The sequence below is a fragment of the Crotalus tigris genome, unplaced genomic scaffold (assembly GCF_016545835.1).
Source record: "Crotalus tigris isolate CLP2741 ecotype Arizona unplaced genomic scaffold, ASM1654583v1 scf7180000017987.690289119674:8195010, whole genome shotgun sequence".
NCBI classification, from domain to species: Eukaryota; Metazoa; Chordata; class Lepidosauria; order Squamata; family Viperidae; genus Crotalus; species Crotalus tigris.
Genome location: NW_024096758.1, coordinates 5,130,413 through 5,154,817, shown reverse-complemented (window position 1 = coordinate 5,154,817; position 24,405 = coordinate 5,130,413). Strand labels below are relative to the sequence as shown.

At 44.8% G+C, this 24,405-nt stretch overlaps 1 protein-coding gene across 1 annotated transcript; it reads right to left on the bottom strand.

Moving 5' to 3' along the window:
• Positions 1-3,345: 3,345 nt before the first annotated feature.
• EMILIN1 (elastin microfibril interfacer 1) lies at positions 3,346-18,828 on the bottom strand. Its single transcript, XM_039346088.1, has 8 exons — positions 18,312-18,828; positions 13,250-13,375; positions 12,142-12,335; positions 7,729-9,708; positions 7,098-7,196; positions 6,483-6,500; positions 5,849-5,983; positions 3,346-5,419 (listed from the first exon to the last, which is right to left on the bottom strand). The coding sequence occupies exons 1-8, from the start codon at positions 18,488-18,490 to the stop codon at positions 5,064-5,066; spliced, it is 3,087 nt and encodes a 1,028-aa protein (XP_039202022.1). The 5' UTR covers positions 18,491-18,828; the 3' UTR covers positions 3,346-5,063.
• Between the last annotated feature and the right edge of the window lie 5,577 nt (positions 18,829-24,405).

Here is a 24,405-nt window from a genome sequence, read left to right as displayed (position 1 = left end):
CTTTTAAGATCAAGTGCCTCCAGGGAGAAAGCTTGTCTATTTATTTATTTTACTTGTATAGCCACCCACCTCAAATATGTGACTCTGGGTAACTTACAATGAAAAAGAAAATAAAAGTAACATAGATAATGTAAAACAAAAACATATAAATACAAACATATAAAATAACTACTGTGTGTAGCCACAAGATTGCAATCCATTATTTTTGGCACTCCGGATCATCCGTCACACTAAAGGAACAAGCAGTGAAGTAATACACCACAGTCTAGCATTTGATAGATGTCATTATGGCCTTGAAAAAAATATTCAAATGGAGTGATGAGTTTATACCTACAGAGATCAGAATTAGGCAAGCCATGATATTCTCTGTCACAATCCATGGAAGGGAAAATTGGATTTTGAAGAAGCAAGATAGGAAGAATAATTTATGCTTTAGAACTTTTGTTTTTGGAGAAGACTCCTGAGATTACTGTGGACAGCCAATATAGCAAATACAGGAATCATTGAATAAATCAACCCAGAGTTCTCACTTGAGACACAAATGAGCAGGCTGAAATTGATCTACTTCAGATATATTATGCTAACTATTTGTTAGCTGCACAGGCTGGCTTGGTCGCTCAACAGCCAGACACTGGTGAAGCGGGCACAGCAGCACCTGTATTTTCTGCATCAAATGAGAAAAGGACATCTTCCTTCCCCTGTCCTTACCACTTTCTACAGAGGGACGATCGAGAGCATCCTGTCATATTGCATTACAGTCTGGTTTGGAAGCATCACTGCTTCAGACAGGAAGACATTGCAGGGAGTGGTGAGGATGGCTGGAAAGATTATTGGCAGTCCCTCCCTTCCATCCAGGATATAGCATAAAAGCGTTGCTTGAGCAGGGTCCACAGGAATTATGAATAGATCATAGCTTTTATAAAGCTCTTATAAAGTTCTAGAGTCAGGATGGGTTTTTATACCAAGTTGCTTATTTTAATGTTGCTCGGACAAACCTTATTTATTATCTGTGAGTTTGATCATTGCTCACTTATACAGTATGTGATGCCCAGCTGTGTCCAGGGAATGATATATTCCTTCTTGATGAGAAGGAATAAGCCAGCCATTTGAACAAATGGCGTAATTAGGCCTATCTAGGACACACAAGATCTGAATTATAGATCTTTCTGGGAAAATACTTGAATTAACATGCAATTCCAGACAGTTTTGAAAGAAACGGGTAATATTTTGTTTGAATTTTAACAGTATGTTGTACAGTGAATTGTCTTTGAAAATGCCAGTAATTTCAACAGATTTAAAATAAGACAGCGAGATGGTTAACAGGAACTGACTGATATTATCGTGTTATGTCAGGTCTATGCCTCATGATACATTTTAAGTTCATTTCCAGACTCGATTCAAAGTGTTAATATTCCCCTTAAAACATTAATCAGTCTGGGACCACACTTTTCCTCCACACACTTTGCCCAGATGTTAATATAATCTTCAGAAGTCTCCCTCAAGATGCATTTGCTGAGAGATGAGATAGATGGCTACTAAAAAAAAAGGCCTTTCATTGGTCTCTTTACTGTAATCCCCCCCCCCCAATTTAACTTCTTAGCAATCATTCCAATAGCCCTATCCTCAGAATATTTGAACAAAAGCACAGTTGTGTGTATTTACAGACCAACATTTTTGTACTGTCAATATATTTTTCATATGCAATTGCCAAATCAGGATTTTTATCAGAGAATGGGGAGAACTATTTTCTTCATTACATTCTGCTTTTCCTAGGATTATCTAACTCCCAACTGTTACCATTCATGTTTTAAAATAATGTATTTTTTTTTTTAAAAAAATGGGGGATGAAGAAGACTTAAGGATGGTTGTAGACACAACGCTTTTAAAAAATATGTCAGAATATTGTATTAGGCACTGTCATGTACTTTCGCTGTTGTAGGGATGATTTTCATGTTTTTTTTTCAAAATGACTTTTACTCCTGGTTGAAAATCTTTCCTTTTCTCCTCTATATTTTTATTGACAGTTCTAACATCCAATTGTCACATTAACCAGGCAGAATTCAGATCTGGGCTTCATAGGGTAACCTATACTATGAGTGTGGAGAGAATATCTATCTTTTGTAGCAGAGAGCAGTATTGCTTTCTCTTTTTGAACTCACCTGCTCATTTCTTAGCTGCAGTTTCAGAATCCTGATAAATTAAGACAACCTGCCAAATCAGATATTTCAATTATCAAATTATGGAAAATCCTAATGATACTAATTGCACACACTGATTCCCCCACAACGCATTCTCTGGGAATATTCCTGCTTCATGCTAATTGGTATCAAGATCTATTTATTTTTTTTGCTGAAGTAGAACAGCAAATGACACTGTCTCATAAACATCACCCATATGGTACCTAAAACCACACAGACTGATTAAAAGTCAGACTGTCAAATTAGTAGTAAAAATCGAATACTGTAGCAACCAATCATTTGGGAGTCATTTATATTCAAAATCTGTCTAATTGTAGGACTCAGTCTGATGGTAATGATTGTTATACACGCTTTGCTCAACTACAGTCCTATCCCTTTGCTTCAGTTGGGCTGACAAGAAAGTAATATACAGTGCGATTTTTCATCTGAGGACAGTCTGTTTGCTTGGGCAATCTGGAGTTCTTAGTCAATTGGAATCTTCCTTGATTAAGAACATTAATCAATCTTTCTTCTAAATGACTATTGGACTCACACAACATGCATCTTCTCCTGTTGGCCCATGCCCAAAATGGGACGAAAAGATTCCATGCATATGTTTGTACTTGAACATGTTTACCACTAATGAGAGCCAACATCTTCCTTTCCCTACACAACCAGGCAGGTTGGTTGAATTACTTAGAGTACTCTTACTCTTATTCTAAAATTTTATTCTGCCTTTCCCTCTTATCCACAGGAGATCACTTATGAGGTCCTTAGAAGGAGTCCCATTTTAGGAGGTCAAGTATTTCTTAATTTGGTCGGTTACTTGTCTGAGACAGTTGCATCAGGGGATGTCAATGCAAGCAACCAGAACCACTCGTGAATAGTTTCAAAGCAGCAGCTTTAGTGTTAGTCCCCTGTGTTACAAGAATCTTGCCAGACTGCTCACATTCCCTTGGGCACAGTCAGATAAGGCTTTGGGGATTCAGAGGTAGATCATGTTGCTTTCTGCAGTGCAAAGACTTTATAAACTCAGCACCCTCTTAACACCTCCCTCCAGGCTATCTGGAGATGCCAGTACAGGGGAAGAAAGAACAGTAATCTTCCTCCCCTTTTCTTACATGATTGAACTTGCCACACACCACACAAATGAAAAGAAAGGTGCATCCTTTTTTTTAAAAAAAAAAATTTATTCAATAATTATATCATTAGCTGAATTTAGCCATTATACAGCATATACATAAGGGACGAAACAGAGAGAGGTGGAATTACTTTCCATTCATCACCACCTTCCTCTGCTTACAACTCTGCCAAAAAGATTGCAAAAGATATCTTTTCTTCCTCGCTTATTGTAGGAATTAGTGGCTTTGTGGCTTAGAAATCCAGGACTCTTAAATCTATAGCAAATTGGCCTGGTTTTTGGCAGCTTGGCAGCAGACATGATTAGATGAGACAATGCGGGTTGTGAGAAAATGTGGGCAAAGCAGGGAGTCAGTTGGCGATGCAAAAAAGAGCAGTGGGCATTTTTTCCAGGAAATGACAGACACAGATAAATAACAAAAAGGATTCTTCCCTCCATTCCACAGCAAGTAAGGAAGGGCTAATTCCTAAACCAATGATGGCGAACTTTTTGGCTCGACATGTCAAAACTTCAGAAAACACTTAACTCTGCTGACCTCTCTCTCTCTCTCTCTCTCTCTCTCTCTCTCACACACACACACACACACACACACACACACACACAAACACACACCCCAAACAAAAGAGAAATAATTCTCTATCTACCGCATCTAAGCCACCCTGAACATTAGCCCAGGCCTCAACTTCATCCCTAGCACCACCACTGCCGCTAATAAAGGCACAAAAGCTTCAGGCTATGGCAGAATTGCCCCCATGGCCCAACATTCCCCAGCATCTGCTATGTGCCACTTACCTTTAGGGGATGTTCTCCTTCTGTTAACTGGTTCTTGCAGCCCACCTGATTTTGCTTCAGGTCAAATAAGGCTTTGGAGAATGCTCTTCCATGGCTTTCACAGCCTCTAGAAACCACACAAAAGCACGATCTGTTCTTGCATGATTTTCAGAGGCTTAGGAGGCTATGTAAGAGCATGACCCTCTTGCCTGACTTCTGGAGGACCCAGCAGCTGTACCAAAGCACACCTCATTCTTGCCTGGCCTCCACAGCCTCTGAAAATTGCAGGAGAATGGGGTGTGCTTTTGAGAATAGTTGTTGAACGTTGGCATAAACTCTGGAGAGTTACTCAAAATGTTGTGGTGTGTCAGCTTTGACATGCATGTCATAGGTTTGCCATCACTGTCATTGACAACATGTTCTCTTGGTCTAGGCAGCTGCACTTTCTGCCTTTTTCTTCTAGACAATGCAGGGAGTACTAATACACCTATAGCATAGCCTGCAGGGCCTTTGAAAGGCGGAAACTCTCCATGGTTCATGCCTTAGGGCGGGCAGGAGGGAAATAGGAAGTGCCAGCAAAAAGTTTGCTTGAAACAACTTAAGTTCTCAGGAATCTGGGGTGGCAAAAGCTGCCAATGTATTGGTTTATTAGATTTATACCTTGCCTTTCCACCAAGGTTCAAGGCAGTTTCCATGGGAATGCCTGTTGTTTTATCCCCACAACAGCAACCCTGTGAGGTAGGCTGGCCTAAAAGAGAGTAAATGGCCCAAAGTCACTCCGTGAACTTCCATGGCTAAGAGAAGACTTGACCCTGCTTTTCCCTAGTCCGAATCCAACACCTTAATCACTATATCTCTACCATCGCTCGGTGATACCAGCCCAGAAAGGAAGAACAGAGGTGTTATTAGGGTGCAAGTTGGGGTTCCTTGGGATCCCTTTCCCTGCTGGGCTGTGGGCTGCTTTGGGCTGCTCCCTACCCCCATTGAGGAACTATATGGACCCCCAAATCTTCCTCATAAAGCAAGGCAGCACTGAAAACTGTCAGTGGCTCATCTGGAGAGTGGGCTAGCTGGCCAGACACGAGGTCCACACAAAGGGTCTCATCAGACTCCATTGGGACAATGAGAGTGAAGACTGCCAAAGCACCAGCACTTGGTTGGCTTTCAGCCACCGGTTTGTTCTCCAGTCCTTCAGGCTGATATCCAGCTGAGTCGCTGCGGGCAATGGCCTTGTTGGAAAGGGAGAGCACCGCCTCAACCTTCTCACCTCTGTGCCCAGTCAAAATTGCGCTGACCAGATAGCGGCCAGAAACAGGAGCTGTGAAAATTCCTGAAGGGAGAAAAGGACAGAAGAATCATTGGGCAAAGAAAGAAATTTTGCCTTTAATCCTAGCTTACAGAGTACACATTAGGAGTTGGAGACAAAGTCTTAATTTCAGAGGTGGCTAGGGGCTGATCTGACACTAAAAAGAGCTTGAAGAAGAAAATCCCATGGGAAACCATTGTAATCAGTGGCTCATGGTCAAAATGGCAATATGCAACTTCAGTAGTGGAGAGGGCATGCTGAATTTTAGTGGCTAGGGCACCTTAGTGAAAAAAGATTGCAGCATTCTGGTTCATCCTAAAATGTCTGGTTGGCTATTACCCTTCCATGGGAAATAGGATGCTAAACAAGTGGTCTGACCCAGCTGCAGGCTCCTTCATGCTAATATAACAACCATCCCATTCCATACATTCTTTGCATCTTATATTCACTGACCTGTATTTGGGTTATAGAAATTGCCATCGTTCACCAGCTCCTTGTCAAAGATGATGGTTCCAGTACTGAAATGCCAGGTTGTCAGAGCCGCTGAGAAGGAGACTTTGAGCACTCTTCCAGGTGGACCTGGTGGTCCTACAAGAGAATTGGGAGGAGAAAGAATCACCTTCTACTACTTGCTTTCCTTCTCTGCCTACACTATCCTAATCTACCAGCTTTTCAATTTAATCACATTGGTCCATTTACATGAAACACGGCAATCAAAACTGTGATCTCTCCTAGCTTCCATAATTCAAGCAACAGCCTGTAAATATTCTCCTCGCTCTCCTTCATTACCCCATCCCCACACCCCATAACATTACAGAAACAGGGGAGACGAAAGAAACTGGCTGAAAAGGAGACTTCCATTTATCATAGTGCAGTAGTAAAGCATGTAAGCTATCCCGGTATCAGCCAGGTTTAGCACTAAACTCCTTTTCTGCTAGAGATTTCAAAGCACTATTGCTACCAGTTCTAAACTAGATAGAACACAGGACTTAGCAGTTCCAATTTCCTATGTTTAAGCCTTCAGTTTCCTCCAAGAATAGAATAGAAATTACTTCTCTTCTACATCTCATTATCTGATCTTTGTTACCTTGTTTTCCAGGGAAACCTGCAAAACAAAGAAAAGGAATCACATGAATACAAGTATGCCCATGAGGTGGGATAAGCTATAGTGTCTTGCCCTTATTGGATTGTACTTCCTACAGTGTTGATAGTTAACACTGCAGATCAAATAAGGAGAAAACATGGTCTTGATGTGCCAATATTGCATTTAGTGAGGTCTAGTTAAGTTCATAGTTGAAGGTTTGGCAACTGCTACTTTTGCATACTGCATGCCAACAAGAGTACTCTGGTACAATTCTTCCCATTATCATCCTAATCTAGACCTTCCTTGGTTTTTTTAAGCCTTATTATCCACTACAAAAAAATCTCCAATCTCAATTTCCTTGTAAGAACATCTGTTTAATCCAAGAACTAGACCTGTTGCAGCTGTTTTTCTTCTGTCTGAAAATCATTAATTGAGGAAGCTCCTGAAACTCTTTATCACTAACATATTTGGCAAGGATGACTATGGAATGAAAGGGAATCAGAGAGTTTGAAGAGATACAGCATTTGCTAAGCAGTAAAGCTGATCTTCTTGGGAGCATTGTATATTAAAGGCGCAGGCTAGAACACAAACTGTAATTGAACTTGGCTGGTTTCTCACCTGGAGGTCCCTCCATGCCAGTCTTTCCATCCTTGCCAGGAGCTCCCATCGGGCCTGGGGGGCCCTGTTTTCCCATGGGACCTGGAAGACCTGGAGGGCCTGAAATTTAGAACAAAGGACAGTCATTCCAGATAGCACCTCATAAGAAAGGGGAAGATGGCTAGGATATACAGGTACTCCTTGACTTACAACAGTTCATTTAGTGACCGTTCAAAGTTACAACAACACTGAAAAAAGTGACTTATAACCGGTTTTCACATTTACGGCCATTCCAGTGTCCCCATAGTCACATGATCAAAATTCGGAGGCTTGGCAACTGACTCATATTTATGACATTTGCAGTGTCTCCGGGATCATGTGGTCCCTTTTTGCGATCTTCTGACAAGCAAAATCAATGGGGAAACCAGATGTACTTAACAGCTGTGTAACTAACGTAACAGCTGCAGTGATTCACTTAACAACTGTGGCAAGAAAAGTTGCAAAATGGGGCAAAACTCACAACAAATGTCTCAATTAACAAAAGAAATGTTGGACTCAATTGTGGTCGTAAGTCGAGGACTACCTGTACTATGCCAACCTTGAGTCCTACTGCTTCTAATCCATCTTTCCCCATCAGAGCTGATAAAAGTACCTGTGAAGTCCTGCAGGGTGAGGTCATGCAGCTGACCCTTCAGAGTATGAAGGGAGCCATTAAGAGTACTGAGGTGGCGGTGGATGGTGCCCAACTGGCTGCCGTGGATCTTCTCTAACAAGGTTCCGTGGCTGCGCAGAGTCCCATTCACTTCATGAATGCAGCCCCACAAAGCCGATATGTGCTTGTCCAGCCCTTCCTTAATCTTGCGCAAGCTCCCTGAGACATGGTCCAGTCGTTCACAAGTGCCTTCCAGCTTAGTCAGTCGCTCTGCCAGACCTCCAGAGGCCCTCCGACAGTCTGATGCCTCCACTTGAAGAGTACCGCTAAACCGATGGATCTCATGACCCAGGTCCTGGAAGCGCACGTCACTCTCGCCCACATGCTCCGTCACGTCCTGCTGTACGCGGTTGATCTCTGTGATGATGCGATCCTTGGTAGTGCCCAGCTCATGGATGTCGGTTTCATGCTTTTCCACCGTGGCCTGCAGCCCAGCCAGTGTCTCATTGAGTGAGCTGAAGCCCAAGATCACCTCGGAGAGCTCTCCCTGCAAAGACTGAAGGTGGATGCTAGAGCTGCCGCCAGTCACGCTGAAGCCATCCAAAGGTTTGGAGGTCTCCCCTTGCTCTGTACCCAGTGCTGGCTTTTTTCCCATTGGTTGGCAGGCTGTTTGGCAGGTTTCCACTTGTTCCCTGAGCTGTCTCATTTCTCCCCATAGCTGGGAGCAGCTCTGACTGCAGGGATGGTGTTCCAACCTTTCGACCTCTTGCTCCAATTTATCCAGGCGCTTATTGGTGCGATTGGAATAACGTATTAAATCTGGCGGCCCTGCACTCATGGAAATCACCATCTGGTTCTCAAGCTCGCCAATTTCTCCGGCCAGCTTGCTAAGGGCTTCGCTATTTGCTCCCACCAAGCCTTGCAAGTTTCGCAATTTCCCCGACACGTCGAGCTGGTGGAGGTTGGAGCCCAGCAAGCGCAGTTGCCCCTCGTTGTCCAGCACGCGCCGTTCCAGGTCGCTTAAGATACTGCTGATCTGCGAGTCCTGGTTGCCCGGTTCGGTGCAGATCTGGGTGCAGGCGTGAACCGAGACGCGGACCCGCTCCAGCGCCCCCTGCTGCTGCAGGCTACTGTCCTTCAGCCCGCCGATGTCCCGCGACAGATTGGCCAGAGCGCGGCCCACGTGGCTCTGGAAATCGTTCAGACGGGAGAAGAGGAAGTCGAGCTGCCTCTCAGCCCGGCCGAGCCGATCGTCCGCTCCCTGCAGCATGACCTGCAAGTCCACCAAGTGCTCCTCCAGGCTGCGCTGCGTGGTGTTGACGCGGCTCTCCATTTCGGTCATTCGGCTGTCCACGCTCCAGGGCGCCTGTGGCTGCGGCCGGCCTCCCACGTGCTCGTTAAGCGCGGCTACCGAATCGGACACGGTTTCCAGGCGGCGCTCCAGCTCGCCCACCCGACTCTCCCTCTGAGGGCAGCACGCCTTGGGCAGCTGCTCGGCCAGGCGGCTGACGTGCTGCTGGATGGCGCTCACGGCTTCGCGGTTCCGCTGGTCCTGGGAGGAAAGCAACTTCTCCAGAGCTCGCATTCGGTCGTGGTCGTCGGCTTGCTGCCGCTTCAGCCCCTCCACGCCCGTCTGGCAGGAGGCGCAGGAGTCCTGCAAGCGCCGCTCCACCTCCCGGATGACCTCGCCCCGGACGTCTGACCCGCTGCCGCCCGTGCCTCGCCCGTTCTCGTGGCTGGTGATGCGGTTGTCGAGGCGCTGCAAGTGGCGCTGGATCTCATTGAGGGTTTCCTTCATCTCCGGGTGTGCGGCGGCGTCTGCTGGCTGCTTGCCGTTCAGGGAGGTCTCCATTGCCCGGCGCACATCTTCGGTCAGCTTGGCGTTATTGGCCTGCATGGTGGACTGCAAGTCTTGCAGTTGCTTGGTCAGGCTCTGCACTTTTTCTTCCAGCTGTTGGACTTTCGCTGAGTCCCTGTGTCCTAATGGGAGAGATTGAAAAAGGCATCAGGGCACTTTGGTCTGAATTTATCAACTTGACAAAATAGTGGGCAGCTTAAATCTGAGAGGCTTGCTTAACTCTAAGATAACCTCCCTTAACCTGCTCCTCTCTTCTTGTTTGGAGGGCAGCATGTATAACACCAATGATCAAGACACGGTAGAAGTTTAATCCAACTCTTCTATTTGGGATGCCCTACACTGGGAAAAACCAATAGAAAAAAATATACTGTATGTAGTTTGGGGTTGAGCAGTGGAATCCTTGGTGCTTTCTCAGCTTGACTTTTTGCTTGTGTGTGTGTGCTAAACAGGGAGCAAACCCACATAACATTGCACTGATATTACCTAGTTGAATAATGAATCAGCTGCAAACAAACAGCCAAGCTCAGAGAGCACCAAGGAAATTTCGCCAGAAGGGCCTGAGAATCAAGTAAATGCTTAGATCATTTTCCTGAAACCAAAACTGCATTAAGAAAAGCTTAAAATGGGCTGTTGATTCTGGGAATATTCTTGCACAAATCACATAAGCCTTTTCCTTATGTGCAGTTTTCATTGCCATCTCAATGCTTGTTGATTATCTTTAATCATCTGCAGCCTGTGATTTAAATCATGTTACACCAGTCCTTTGTATAGTGTAAAACCTTTTCCAAGTAGAGTGGCACAGAACCATGAGGTATTGATATTATTGTCCCCCCTCCCCAATTATGGAGAACTATAACAAACAAGTATAATTATCAGTAACCATAAGGGTATTTTAGTATGATTCTATTATTGCATTTATACGCTACCCATCTGATGATTATGCAACTCTGGGCAGCATACGTGAGAAATACATGTCATTGGCTATTCATCAACCAGGATGTTTTTATCAAAATCACCAATGAGGACAATACAGTTTACTAACTAGCCAGGATAAAATGTAACTTTAAATTATTCTAGAATAACTAAGTTTTTCTACCCTAATGAAAAAAAAAGTTCCTTCCTGGAACTTAATCTGAAGAAAAGTAAAGATTAATAGCTTTTTTTCAGCCTTATGGTCAAGTAGTAGGCAACTACAGGATACAAACTTGCTGGATTATGCCGAAAGCTCCCTCTCATTCAGCACTCTTTCTTCCAATAGCAAATGGCTAGTATTTCTAAGAAGTTGATGATAGCTTCCTCTATAACTTGCCTCCAACATCTGGTCTTCCAAAATGCACTGCATTTGAATAAGGAAAACTTAAGGACATCTTTCCATGCATTTATTGAATCCTCTTTAAAATCATATCCTTAAGCCTTTTTAAAATAATCTTGTGAGAACCTGAATCTCTCCACATCTGGCACTTATCTTTCCATCAGCCTCCTTCAACAATGAGCAGCTGCAAAGATACTGGGTAGATTGTAGTCATTTTGAAGGAGATTTGACAGGTGCAGCTTGTCACAGGGGTGAGAAAAGAAGCCCTGCTAAAATGCCATATTTTCACCCATTAAAGATCGAAGAGCTCCACTGTTCTTCATCTCCTCTGACAATTTCATGCAAATTCCCCTAGAAGCAGCAGCATGGGAGTAAGAAGCATGGGAAAATACCCAATGCTAGGAATTAGATTTATTCTAATGTACATTTAGTCTGAGAAGATGTTTGTGGCAGGAGAAACCAGAGTGATGAGTTGTCGGTGCTGGGAGCCAACCAGGTGAGAATATTGAAGATGTGTTGCAATATTGCCAAGTTATAAACCCAGAGCAATCGTCAGTCTTTAAAAAGGCAACCTTTAAAGAGTCAATCTCTTAAGAAGCTAGCAAATGCTATGATTTATGCTCTATATATACATTTGCATATGCTGATCCCATACATAGTTATGCTTTACCTCACTGGGTTCCTCATTTAGAGCTTTTCTTTTATGCTAGGACAATGGTGGCAAACCTGTGGCACGAGTGCCAGAGGCGGCACTCAGAGCCCTCTCTGTGGGCACGCGCGCTGTCGCCCCAGTCCTAGGTCTTCAGCTGGTTTTATAAAACCTTTTCGCTTTAGGCCTCCGCCGCCGTGTGCAAAAAAAAAAAAGGTTCAATCAATGAGTCAATTTCAACTTCTCGTGGGAAAAAAAAGATCTTGCAAAGTTGGAATTGATTGATTGAACGTTTTAGTCCCACCCAGTCTGCCGTTACCACCACAGCTACGCCCACCCAATGGGCCACACCCACCCAATTGGCCATATCCGTCCAATGGGCCACACCCACCCAATTGGCCATACCCATCCAATGGGCCACACCCACCCGGCACCCAACGATGCATAAGTGGGTTTGGGGTTGCAGTTTGGGCACTCGGTCTTTAAAAGGTTCGCCATCACTGGGCTAGGAAAACCACATGTAGATTTTTTTAAAAGATAGCAATTATACCATTACAGCAAACTGGAAACTTTATTTACGCCTTTTGAATTTACCTTCTCCACCACTGAGTGGGTTGCCAAAGCCGGATAGGTTGGGTTGACCAGGCTGGGGTCGTGGTCGGCTGGTAGCAAGTAGCGTCCCGCTTTCGGCACAGTCATTGCCTGAATAGCCAGGGCAGCAGCGCCACTCCAAGTCTGAGACCATCTTATAGGCCACCTTATAGCGTGGGCGCACAAAACTTCGATATCTGTCAGGTGGAAGGAAGAGCCAAGAGGATTTGTGCTTGGAGTAAGAAATGGGGCAGGGGTCATTTTGTGGGTTAACTATTTGCTTGGAGAAGTAATAACATTCTTAGCAGGCAGCTGGGAAGCAAACTGCTAGCATTAGATATTTTTCTTCTTAGGGTGAGGTGATTCTCTATAGCGTTCTTTTCACCTATGGATAGTCAGAGCTCCCTGCATGTATTCCTCAGAAAAAGATAAAAGCTCATCTACTTTGAACAAGCATTGGTCTCTCTTCTGGACTGATAAGCTTGACAATGACTGACCTAAAAAAACTAAACAGAGTCAAACCTGGTTAATGCTTAAGTAGGAGACCACCAGAAATCCTTAAGATGTAGTCTGCACGGGGAAGTAAAAAAAAAAAAAAATCCCAGAAGATGATAATGGCAATCCACTTCTGTGTTGTTGCTAAAATTACAGTACATGGATGTATTTGCATATAGTCAAATACATACAGTCAAATAGTCACCAAAAGTCAAATCTGACTTAAAGAAGTTTTTAATTTGTTTGCAATCCAAAAGATCACCACTAGGAGGCAGCAGTTCACTTCCATGTGCATGGCCCATTAACTTTTATTGGCGCTGGGATCAGTGCATTTCCCTGATGGACTGGGCACACGCCAGGCAACAGCCACAGGCATCCAGCCTCTCTTCCCCATTTGCCCAGAGAAGTCATGACCTCTTACTCTACCCAGGTAGCAGGCCAGCTTGCCAGTGAGGCTGGGATCACTGCGAATGAGAAGGGGACAAATGCTTTCCATTGCCCTGCTGCTGTTTTCAGTCCAAACCCAATTCTACATGCTCTGCAATGACTCGGAATAGTAAGGGATCTACAGTGACTTACACAGGTGTTCCCTTTTCCCTGCTCGCCCCTCACTCACGTGACAACACGAGGACACTGGAGTTGTCCCCAAACACATGGCTGATAATCTGGTTTCACATACGTGTCGACTCCATCTTCCACCACACAGCTCACACTCCGTGATACCACATAAGCACACCAGTTCCTGCAATGGTGCAAGAAAGGAGGGTTGGGTTGATCCACAACTGAATTATTTTGTTCTATTCCGGCCCATGTACAGCAAATAGTAGCAAAGCCCAAAATCTTACCCCACTTCCATATTCCCACATGCCAGACAGAGATGCTCTAATTCAGGGCTGAGGCCAGGACTTAAACGGCTTCATTTTCAGCAAGATTCTCTGAGCAGCATGTTTCTAACTTCTGCCTACTCCACATTGCTAAAGATAAAGAGCAACATTGCTCTGACATATTTGGCGCAAGATTCAACTTCTAGAGAGGATGAGGATTTGAGAGAGGCCTTAAATTTTAATGCTTGTTTTAAATAAATTAAATCCCCAAACAAAGCATGGGATTCAAGTAAAAGCCAGAGGCAGATGTGCCTAGGCACACTTCGATGTTAATCTAAACTAAGAAACTCTTCTTCATTGTTGTTATTGTTGATAAAGACCAAAAAAGGTACTGAGTGGAGAAGCTTCGTGCTGTGCTACAGAAGTGGGGCATGGCTATACAAAGACAACACAAGAGGGGGGAGACTTGGCTCTTCAATAGAACATCTGAAAAGAGTCTGTTGCTGTTGACCACGCTGAGCCAGCAATGTGATGCAGCTGCTAAAAAGGCACATGCTATCTTGCATTACATCAGGGGTTCCCAATCGGGGGTGCAAGACAATATTCCAGCGGGTGTGAAATCTTGGGTTTTCAAAATTATAGTGTATATCAGACATGTCAAACACAAGGCCCAGGAGCCGGATGCGGCCCACAAAGTGGTTTCATGTGGCCCGCGAAGCCATCCTGGAAACAGTGAGGGAACGGCCCCCACTGCCTTGGCCCTGGCCCAGGCCAACTGGGAGCCAATGTACAATTTTGTGGTGGCCATCTATGCTGAAACGCATTCAGTCTTAGCTCCATAAGCCCTCCCCCCGCTGCATGGCCTGAAAGGAACAGCGAGGCTCTTCCAGTGGACCATGCCTTGGCACTTGCCCTGGTCCCACCCCCTTCTGCCAGAGACCCTCAGATCTGTCCCACTCCTGCCCAGGCCCCCACAGGCACCCTTGACGCGAACAATGTAGAGCTGGCCACACCCACGCAGTAAGCCACACCCACTCCATCCATACCCACCCAGTAGGCCGCACCCACCCTGGCCACATCTACCCGGCCCCCTGAGGGCAACCACAATGCTGATGCGGCCCTCAATGAAATTGAGTTTGACACCCCTGGTGTATATGCATAATTTGTTGCTGTTATTTTGAACTTTTGTAAGGGAGAATATATCAGAAGCATTCTAGGGGTGCGGAGTATAGAAAAGATTGGGAGCCGTTGCATTACATTAATGAGTATAAAACTCAAATCATAGGAAGTAATTGTTCCTTTCCACAGACTCCATTTGGAAAGGGGGGGGGTACTATAGTTCAAAAAGATAATTACAAATTGGAGTAAGCTCAGAGGAAGGCTACTGGGAACCATAAAAGTCTGCAATCCTGCCCTATGATGAAAAAAGGTGCTTTTTCACAAGGCAACTAGACTTCTGTTTTTCCTTGAAGACATTTGGCTTTTCATCCAAGAAGATTCTTCAGTTCTGGCTGAATGGTGAAGGACCCATTTGAACTAGTCAGGTGGCCTTGAAAGCACAGTTGAGTCCAAGTGGCCTCAATGACTCTCAGAAAGAGAGCTAACAACCAGATGACTGCAAGGAATATAACTCCTTCCACCCTCCACCATTCAGTCAGAAATAAAGAAGCTTCTTGGATGAGAAGTGAAACATCTAGGAAAAACAAAGTCCAGTTGCCTTGTGAAAAAGCACCTTTGGGAGAACCATGACCTTGATGATTAAGAATCTTTATAGACATTCAGCCCGATGATGAGCAGCAAAAGAATCTGGACAGAAAAAAGCAAAAGACTAAAGGGAGAAATGACGGAAGTCTTCAATTATCTGAACTGCTGTCACAAGAAAAAGGAATGAATTTATTTTCCATTGCCCCAGAGGGCAGGACCAGAACCAATGGGTTAAAATAACAAGGAAGGAGTTCAGGCTTTATGTCAGGAGGAACTTCCCAACTATATGTACTATCAGCCAGTAGAACAGGCTGCCACACAAAATAATGAGTTCTCTGGCAGAGGGCGGATAGTCAGAGAGGTTCTAAGGGATCCTGTACTGACTAGGTGGTTTGAGTAGAACAATGCCTTTAATATCCTCTTCGATCAACAGACTAAGTAAGTTGCTCATGATCTGTGGAATCCCACTGCCCTAGTGAGAGAAAACGTGTCATCTCCTCCTCCTGTAGTATAGTGAACCCCTCAAAATCTTGAGTAACAGAGGAAATGGCACCACAGCAATTCCCTCTTCTTTTGTCTCTTGGCAATGCACTTAATGAAGGAGTCCTATTTCCCTGCTTACTTACTTTCCTTGTCACCAAGACCCCAGTTGCACTACATATTGGATCCAGGTGAATTGCCTCAAGAATGCTTTTCACCTTTGCTCAGAGGGATCCTTAAGGCCTAAGGGCAGTGGTGGCGAACGGGTGCCAGAGGCGGCACTCAGAGCCCTCTCTCTGGGCACGCATGCCGTCGCTGGGTTTTATAAAACCTTTTCGCTTTTGGCCTCTGCCATGTACAGAAAAAAAAGTTCAATCAATCAATCAATTTCAACTTCTCAAAAAAGATCTTGCAAAGTTGGAATTGATTGATTGAACTTTTTAATCCCACCCAGTCTGCTATTATCACCGCAGCCACGCCCACCCAATGGGCCACACCCACCCAGCACCTGACGAGGCATAAGTGGGTTTTGAGTTGCAGTTTGAGCACTCGGTCTCTAAAAGGTTCGCCATCACTGCCTAAGGGCCTTTAATGAAGGAGGAGTTTGATCTTAGCAGAGAGATTCTGCTAAAAAACAGCCAGGTCAAGGCCGGGCAGGGATGCCTCTTTCCATTATTGGAAGAGATTAGTCTGAACTAACAAGTTACTTTCCTACTGGTTAATGTTTGCCCAGTTCACCTTATCATATTTCCCATCCTCACAGAGGAAATTTAGGGCATTTCCTGCATGCCAGGGTCAACATGAGAAAGGAATTCATATGAAATGATAATAGATTGATCCTCTAAGCATGTGTTGAGAACCTTTCCTGCATTATAATTACTATGAGAAGATTTTGAATAGGGGCAGTTCAAATCAGACCAGTATAAGCCTTTTCCCATTATTTGGCACTCAACATTTCTGCCTCCACTGAGAGCCTCCAGAAGGCCCCACTCTGTTGGGAATTTCCAGCAGATGGCAAAACTCATTGGTTTTGACAGCCTTTGGAGATCTGAGATAATATGTTGTTTCTGTCTGGCTGCTATTTTTGTGTAATGTTTGTGCACTGATTCAGTACATTTCCATAATGGATGATTTTAGTCTTGGTTGTTATAAACTACAATAGAGGTGTGGCTGAAGGACTGCCTATAAATCTAACAACAAATAAATATTCTCCATATCTCCAAAACCAGCCCATGAGAAGAGGCCTAACTAGGAAAAATCTTGGGCAGAAACTTATCGTATTCTGGGCAGGTTATGGAGTAGTTAAGATGGGAGGAGGAAGTGAAGGGTGGTTGTATGAATGAACAAGTCTTGTATTACTTTGCTTTTCTCCCCTAAGCTACAACTCTTGCCAAGATCCATTTCTTGTTACTATTTTCTGGAGCCCCTTTCTTTCTGCCTCTGTACAATGCTGCTCCTATTTACCAAACTAGCTGCAAATTTACCCTGGAATCTAATTCCCCCTTCAAAAAGCAGTATCCATTCAAACCACAACTGTTTTTGCTTTTCCTTCCCCCCTCCCCCCCTACCCCACGCTAGCTAAGAAAGAATCTGAAGTACTGGATAAAGCAGCAAACTTCCTTCTCCCACCCCACTCCCACCTTGTCTCTTGTTTCCATTATTTGATTGTTCAGCATTTAACTCAATTCCTCAATATCCCACAAATATTTTGTGGTCATCTTGATGCACAACCCTTTCTCTCATAAAGACAACCCATCCCCAAGTCTTATTCTCACAAATATTAACAGCTTACGATACATCTAGCAAGCAGGACTTTCCATTGCAAGCCTCCATGCTCACCCCAGATTTGTGGGGAAAGACCACTGCCTCAAACAAAAGAGGAAGCTGATGGGGTGGGTAGCTAGACCAATCGTTTAGGATCATGTTGGGCATGGGATAGTCCTCAGCCCTTAATTTGCATCCAGAGCCTCTATCTACCTTCTGTTGGGAAAGATAAGCACATGGACAGGAATTGAAGTGTGTTGCTATGGAAACACCATTGTCACCACCTCTTTTCCATGTTCATTGTCAGGCATCTTTCTTGGGATTTCAAGCCAGTGTATAATCATCCATAACAAACATATAATATAATATAACATAAAGTCCATTACAATAAAAAGCAATAGATTGATGAGACTATTCATGGCTTGCCGCTATTCAGATTTAAAATTTAAAACTGACATGGTGTGAATCCTATTTTTTTTTCCAAACCCACACGGAGGGATAAGCAATGGGTACTTTTAAACCTGCAATGTCATGCAATGAAGATTTGCCACTCATGAGATGGATAGCCAGCCATATATAAATATGCAATATTTAAGCAAATAAGGCCCTTCTCTGATGGGGCCTTTTTTCAACCCTCCATCCTCTTCCAACCAGCTCCTGGGTCTTCTCCGTATCCTTTAAACCTCATAGAACATAAAAGCTGTCTTTTCCAGTGCCCTCCCCTCAGGCTGGTGGGAAGCACAAGGCAGTAACCAGTTTTGCAGACGCATAAGTGCATTATGCCTGTGGAAGTCTGACTTCCTTCTTTTTTGCCTTTCCATTTCTTTCTGGAGGACCCTTATTCCAGACAGCTTGATTTTGCTCCAGCCCTGCATCCCCCATAATCTGTATAGTCAGCTGTCTTACCTGTGGCGGCTGGCCACTCGGGCCCCATTGGTTGCTTGTGCTGTCCCTTGGAGCTGTGTGAAAGGCAAGTTGCTTCCTGTGTATAGATTGTACCTGGGAGGATAGTTCATGCCCCAGACCTCTCTGGCCAGGAGGCCCCACCAAATACAGAGCCATGCGATGGCCCCAGGTCCGGCCATTCCCAGTTCTTGGTGATCCTCTCCCTGGGTCCTCGGGTCAGCTGCACATGGCCTGGGCCCTTAGGCCTTGACAGCAGGGCCAAGTGATGCTGGCAGAGCAGGAGTCCTCCTTTCTTTCTGGCCTTCTCCCTGACACTCAGCCTGCAGGCACGACACGGGCCGAGAGGGCTCTGTGCAGCCGCTCACTCCTCACACACTGACAGCTTTGCAAACTTCCCAGAGCTGGCTTGCTCACTCCCCCCAACTTCCTGCCTGGCAGCTATGAGCCCCAGCGCCCTCTTCCCCCCCCCCAGCTTTCCCTATCCTGGGCTTCCCTGCTCCCTGCCCAACCGCTGGCTCCCTCACCCCTGGGTTGGCCTTGGCCCTCTGAACATCCCTTCCACCAGCCAGCCTCGTTCGAAATGGGGATTTTCTGCAGTCTCAGTTCCTGCTTGGCCACCCCCTCCCTCCTGTGCTGGGTTTGGGCTGCTTGCTCACATCTGCTTCTCGTTACAGTCAGGACGGGAACGAGGGGGGGGGAGTGTGCAGGAATGGGAAAAACGAGAGGGGGTGTGCATGAAGCCCGACCAGCCCAAGGGAGTCAGCACAACACTGCTACTGAGTGAAGTCCCTGCCACAGGGCAAGAGGCCATGTACCCACCATGCGGGGACCCTGTGCCTCAACATGCCACATCCCCCCCCCCAAGGCTGGGGAAATGATCTCAGCTCTGGTCCGATTCATGGGTCTTGGTGTCTGCTGCCCCTCCGGTTCTCCCACGTCACTAGCCAGGAGAGTTTCCAGCAAGCAGCCTGTCTGGCTAGCCCCCAAAGAGATGTGTGCATGACTGTGTGTGAGAAAGAAACACATTGGAGACAGGGGAGCCTTTGTTTCTGAGAAGTGGGGTGGTATTCTCTGACTCGTTTCCATAGTCCTGCAATCTTGCTGCTCTTCCCTGGTCAGTCTCACCTGCTCCCCTTGACTACAGTCCAGCCATCCCACGCTGGGATTTTTTTCCATTGTCCCAAACAGGATTGCAATGAAACGTGGAGCCTGCAACTATTGGAGAGGCCTGATTTTACAAAAAGTGTCTCAGTCCATCTGGGCTTAATGGCACTACGCCCCAGCCTCTAAGTTTCCTGTATATAGGAGGTTTTTGCCTAGAAGGCTCAAAATGCCTGAGGGCTTCCAGACAGGGCTGAGCAAAAAGAAAAAAGAAAAGAGATAACAAAATTAAATCTCCCTTAGAAGGCCTTGAAACTGAATTCCCCATTCTCTTTATATGGAGAACAGAACATGTCAGAGTGAGATATCAAGTAAGGCTGAATTCATTGTAGCTGTTCCCAGGACAGTCCTGGAAACCTTAGATCCCATCACCACCACCACCACCCTATCCTAGAAGGAAGAAGTGTATTTTCTTCAAGCTTCTAAAAGGACATCTAGTCCATGTGCATAACAATTCCTGTTCTGACTACAGTAGCTCCAGAAAGCCACTCTCAATGCTACTTTCTTATGCCTCAGTAGAACTGGAGATGGGAGATGGGTGTGATACGTCAGGGCAGCAGGACTTTCCCCAGCTTTTCCGAATCTGTAGATGTACCTGGACTATAGTACTTCCCATCTTCAAGAGCTAGAAATGCTGGGTGGGGTTTCTAGAAAGTTCCAACTGGAAACAATGGAATTCATTATATTTTCCAAAATGGCAGTTGACCAGGAAGAGTTGTCTAGTTTCAGATGTTACATCCAGTAAGGTGGCAGCATCTAGCCAACCTTGGCTAATCTCAACAAATTCTAATTGCACCAGATTAGTATTTGGATGGGAAACCACCAGGAAATTTCAGGGCTATAGACTAGACTAGAATTTAAAACAAAATCTTGGAAGAAGGCACCAAGAAAGTATCCCCATGTGATCGCCAAAAATCTGTGTTGCTGTGGCCAGGAAGTCACCAGGAGTTGAGCTCAGCTTGAAGGAGACTTTACTGCTTATATATATATGTGTGTGTGTGCAAGTGAGGAATGAAACATATGTCTGTGCTGCCCCTCTCATCTATGTATGTTCATATCGCATACCTGAACAGAGTGTTTGGAACATTCAGTTCATGCATAAAGGGTATCAATGTTGCACAGATGTGAACAAGAAGTATGAGTTGAGGCAGATGTGGGTAAGGAAAATAGTATGTATGCTATAGTACATACCTGTGTGATGTGCAGCTGCAGGGCTATTTACCTACAAGGTACTGTAATACAGTACAGTCTTCCCCCAAAGACCCTTGAGACCCACAGACAACAAATAAACTTTTCTGTTCTTCTTCTCTGCAGAGACTATCTTTGCCTCCCCTTTCCTGTTGTTTTATTCATCCCTATGCTGAGCTAGTGTCTGGTGCTGGCTGGCTTTTCTCTCTGCAAAAGCCATCAGTGTGAGGAAAGCAAACTACCATCAGGAAAAAAAAATGGTCCCATTTCTGAATAGCAGGAGGGGGAAGAAAGGAACAAGACATGCAAGCCAGATCTATGCAACACACAACACATGCTGCAACTTCCAGCTGGAAATTGCTAAGGGACATGAATATGACTTTTATCTTGGGACAAGATATTTGGCCCAGAGTGACAGGAAACAACCTCTGGTCAGATCCTTTTGCATGGAACAGTGCTCAAATTATAGATTATTGGGGGGGGGGAATCCAGCACTCCTATCTTTTACAATGGGCCCCTTAAATTCTGTTTTCTTAGCAGAGTTTGGCTAAATTAGGAGGAGTCAAGCAAGAGTCGGGCTTATGGATTTCATTACCCCCCCTTCCTATATAATCAAAGCATTGTGCATGAGTGATGGTTGCCCTGGGGGAGGGAGAGACTTACATCTGGTAGTAGATTCAGAATGAAAAGCTCTCTGACCTAAGAACACACATCTATTACATCAGCACATTGGGCAGAAATTCAATGAATTTTGCTTTCCCATCCTGGTATCCCCATGCTCACGAGGTATATGAGAATTGCCCTTATCTCAGATGAAGAAGAAATAGAGGTTTCCATACTCAGTGGATAATTTCAGTGTTAAACACTGAAAATTGTTATCAAGCACAAGGCTTGGCCCTTGCCATCCAAGACTGTGCAATGATCTTGGCCCTCGGATAGAGGCTTGATCTAGCCTCCCTATGATTCCATTAATCATTAATTTCCCACCAAGTCTTCCTGTACTGGAGCCAAGAATGGAACTGTGTGAGACCTCTCCCCCCAACCATGTCCCTTGTAAGACCCTCATATCAGGGCTTTAAGTGCAGGACACTCTATTTTCCCTCCATAAACAGACTCCAGGCTGTGAGTTCATTGTTTGCATTAGGTGGGGGAGGGAGAGTAAGTATCCTGGAGGCACCAGCATATTTTGGTGTACAGGGAGGCAGCAAGCATAAAATAGTCTAGAGGAGAAAAATGTTTAAATGAAGTTGCAATGAGTATTGTGGGAAGACAACTTTGGCCCATAGTTTTTACATATCCATCCCTGCTCCAAGTCATTCTAATACGGAAGGAGAACCTTGTGTGGGCTTGATCCTTTGAATTTCTTGCTGTCCAGAATAAATAAAATCAGGCACACATATCTACCTCCAGAGTCTAATAACTCCAAGCTTGACTGCCCTAAGTAAACTAAGGAATGCCTTTGGTCAGCTGAGGGTGGCCCCTCAGCTTCAATCTTTCCTGAACAAGGAAGTTGGCCACAGTAATCTATAGTCCAGTAACTTCCCAGTTAGACTTCTGGAACCCGCTTTATGTGGATCTGCCCTTGAAGAGAATGTGGAAACTGGAGCATCTGGCAGAAGCACGGCCTGTTGGATTATTTCTTGGAGATCATGTAACACCCATCCTAAAGGATCTGCTCTGGCTACTAGGTTGGACTTCAACGTTTAGAAAATGAAGTCAACAGCTAAAGAGGTTTTTCTATTGATAGAATACCTCTCTTGGTAACTAATTGGCGCAGCAGTTAGAGTGCAGTACTGCAGGCCACTTTAACTGACTGTGTTCAGCAGGTCAGCGGTTCAAATCTCACCGGCTCAAGGTTGACTCAGCCTTCCATCCTTCCGGGGTAGGTAAAATGAGGACCCAGATTGTTGGGGGCAATGTAAATATATATATACATTGCTTACTGGTGTGCACCGCTTAGAGAGTGCTTGCACTTAAAGCGGTATATAAGTCTCATAAATAAATAAATAAATAAATTGCACATTACGATCAGCGGGGGGTAGTGGGGGCTCATTAACATCCTTTGGCTGATAGAAAAACATGATGTGAGGTTGTGGGAGGTTTTCTTTGTTGTTGTGGACCTCCACTTTCAAATGCATTTCTCTGCATGACAGACTGCAGCTAACATTTTTTTGCTTTGGGGTTCTGCACACTCAGCAGTTTGAAAGCATTCAAATGCAAGTAGATTAATAGGTACCACTTTGGTAGGAAGGTAACAGCGTTCCTTGCACCTTTGGCATATAGCCATGCTGGCTGTATGACCATGGCAATTGTCTTTGAGCAACACTGGCTCCCTCAGCCAAGATGGGCACCATGCCCTAGAATTGGACACAACTGACAGGGAAACCTTTGTCTTTACCTTACAAAATGAAGACTTGGTTTTACATTCCAGCCTTTGGGATAGAATAACCTTAACCTGTCTTTGCCTTACCATTTGTTGTGAAAGATGTTGCTTTTCAACTCACTGCAGCTATGATCTATTTTTATGACATTTTATTTTATTTTGTTAGCTTATTTACTTGTCAACACAATTACAAGAGTAGCTCCAGAGTGACTTAGGATATTGTGTGCAGGCTAGAAATATAAGATATTGTTGGCATATGATTAAGTACACACAAGAAATCAGTGATGGTTTACTGTGGCTTAATTTGCCTCTGTAGAAATGATGATGCCATAAATCAAAGAAGAATGACATAATCAGAGAGGCAGCCAGCCAGCTAACCAGTCAAGTCTTGCTGACTAGGAAAATGAGCAATAATATCATGTGGGAGATAGAGAGGAAAAGGCCACTGCCGTCTTTCTTCAGTGAAGATGTCTAAATAGTTTTAAACTAGCTTTGTTTGCAGTGCAGTGGGGCTTTTGTAATTCTTCAATTTAAAGAAATCATAAAATCACAACTCTTTTAAATGTGCCCACGTTTAAATAAAATATACAGTTTGTTTGCTGTGTGTATGGATATACATACAGTACGTGCCATCCATGCTCCTTACCCTCAGATTGAAGGAAACACCCAGCCTGGCCTCTCACCACAACTTTAATATTATTTGGTGGTGGAAGACCACAGGCTAAGGAAGCCACAGCAATGCACATGATCTCAGAAAAGAAAGCAGTCATGGGGCATTTGGTGTCTTACTCCAAGATTACTACACGTGGAAGGTCCTGACGATTCTTCCGACTGACCTCAAGGAGCAGAATACCTGGAGCAGGGGCAGAGCTGATCTGAAAGAGAACCTTGAAGCCTTGGTGGATCAGGGCATTGGGGGGGGGGGCTTCTATAGTTCCAGGGTCCTGATTGTTCTGAGGGAAAAAGGGAGAGCTGTGCCCAGGGTTACTCCCGATTTGCTGAACAATCCTGTGGGCCATAATTCAGGTCCTAGGAGAAGAGAAGGAAGCCCTTTAAATTTGGCCCCCTCCAGGGCCTCTGGCCAGGATAGGTTTAAGTAAAGCCTTTTTTTTTTCCCCCTGTGGTCACATTTCCAGGCTAGGATTCAGTTGCAGAGCACTGTGATTATGATTAAATCCAAATGTTCAGCTCTGCAGGCTGCATATCTAGAGTTTCTTCTGAAGGGTTGGTGGGCAGGGGTTTATCCAGGGTATGGTAAAAAAAACATCAAGATGACAGCTCCAACAGTGAGATCAAAACTCTTATGACATTGTGTGGAGCTTTAAATGCGGTGCCGGCTACCACGTTTGCTATTTTTTACCA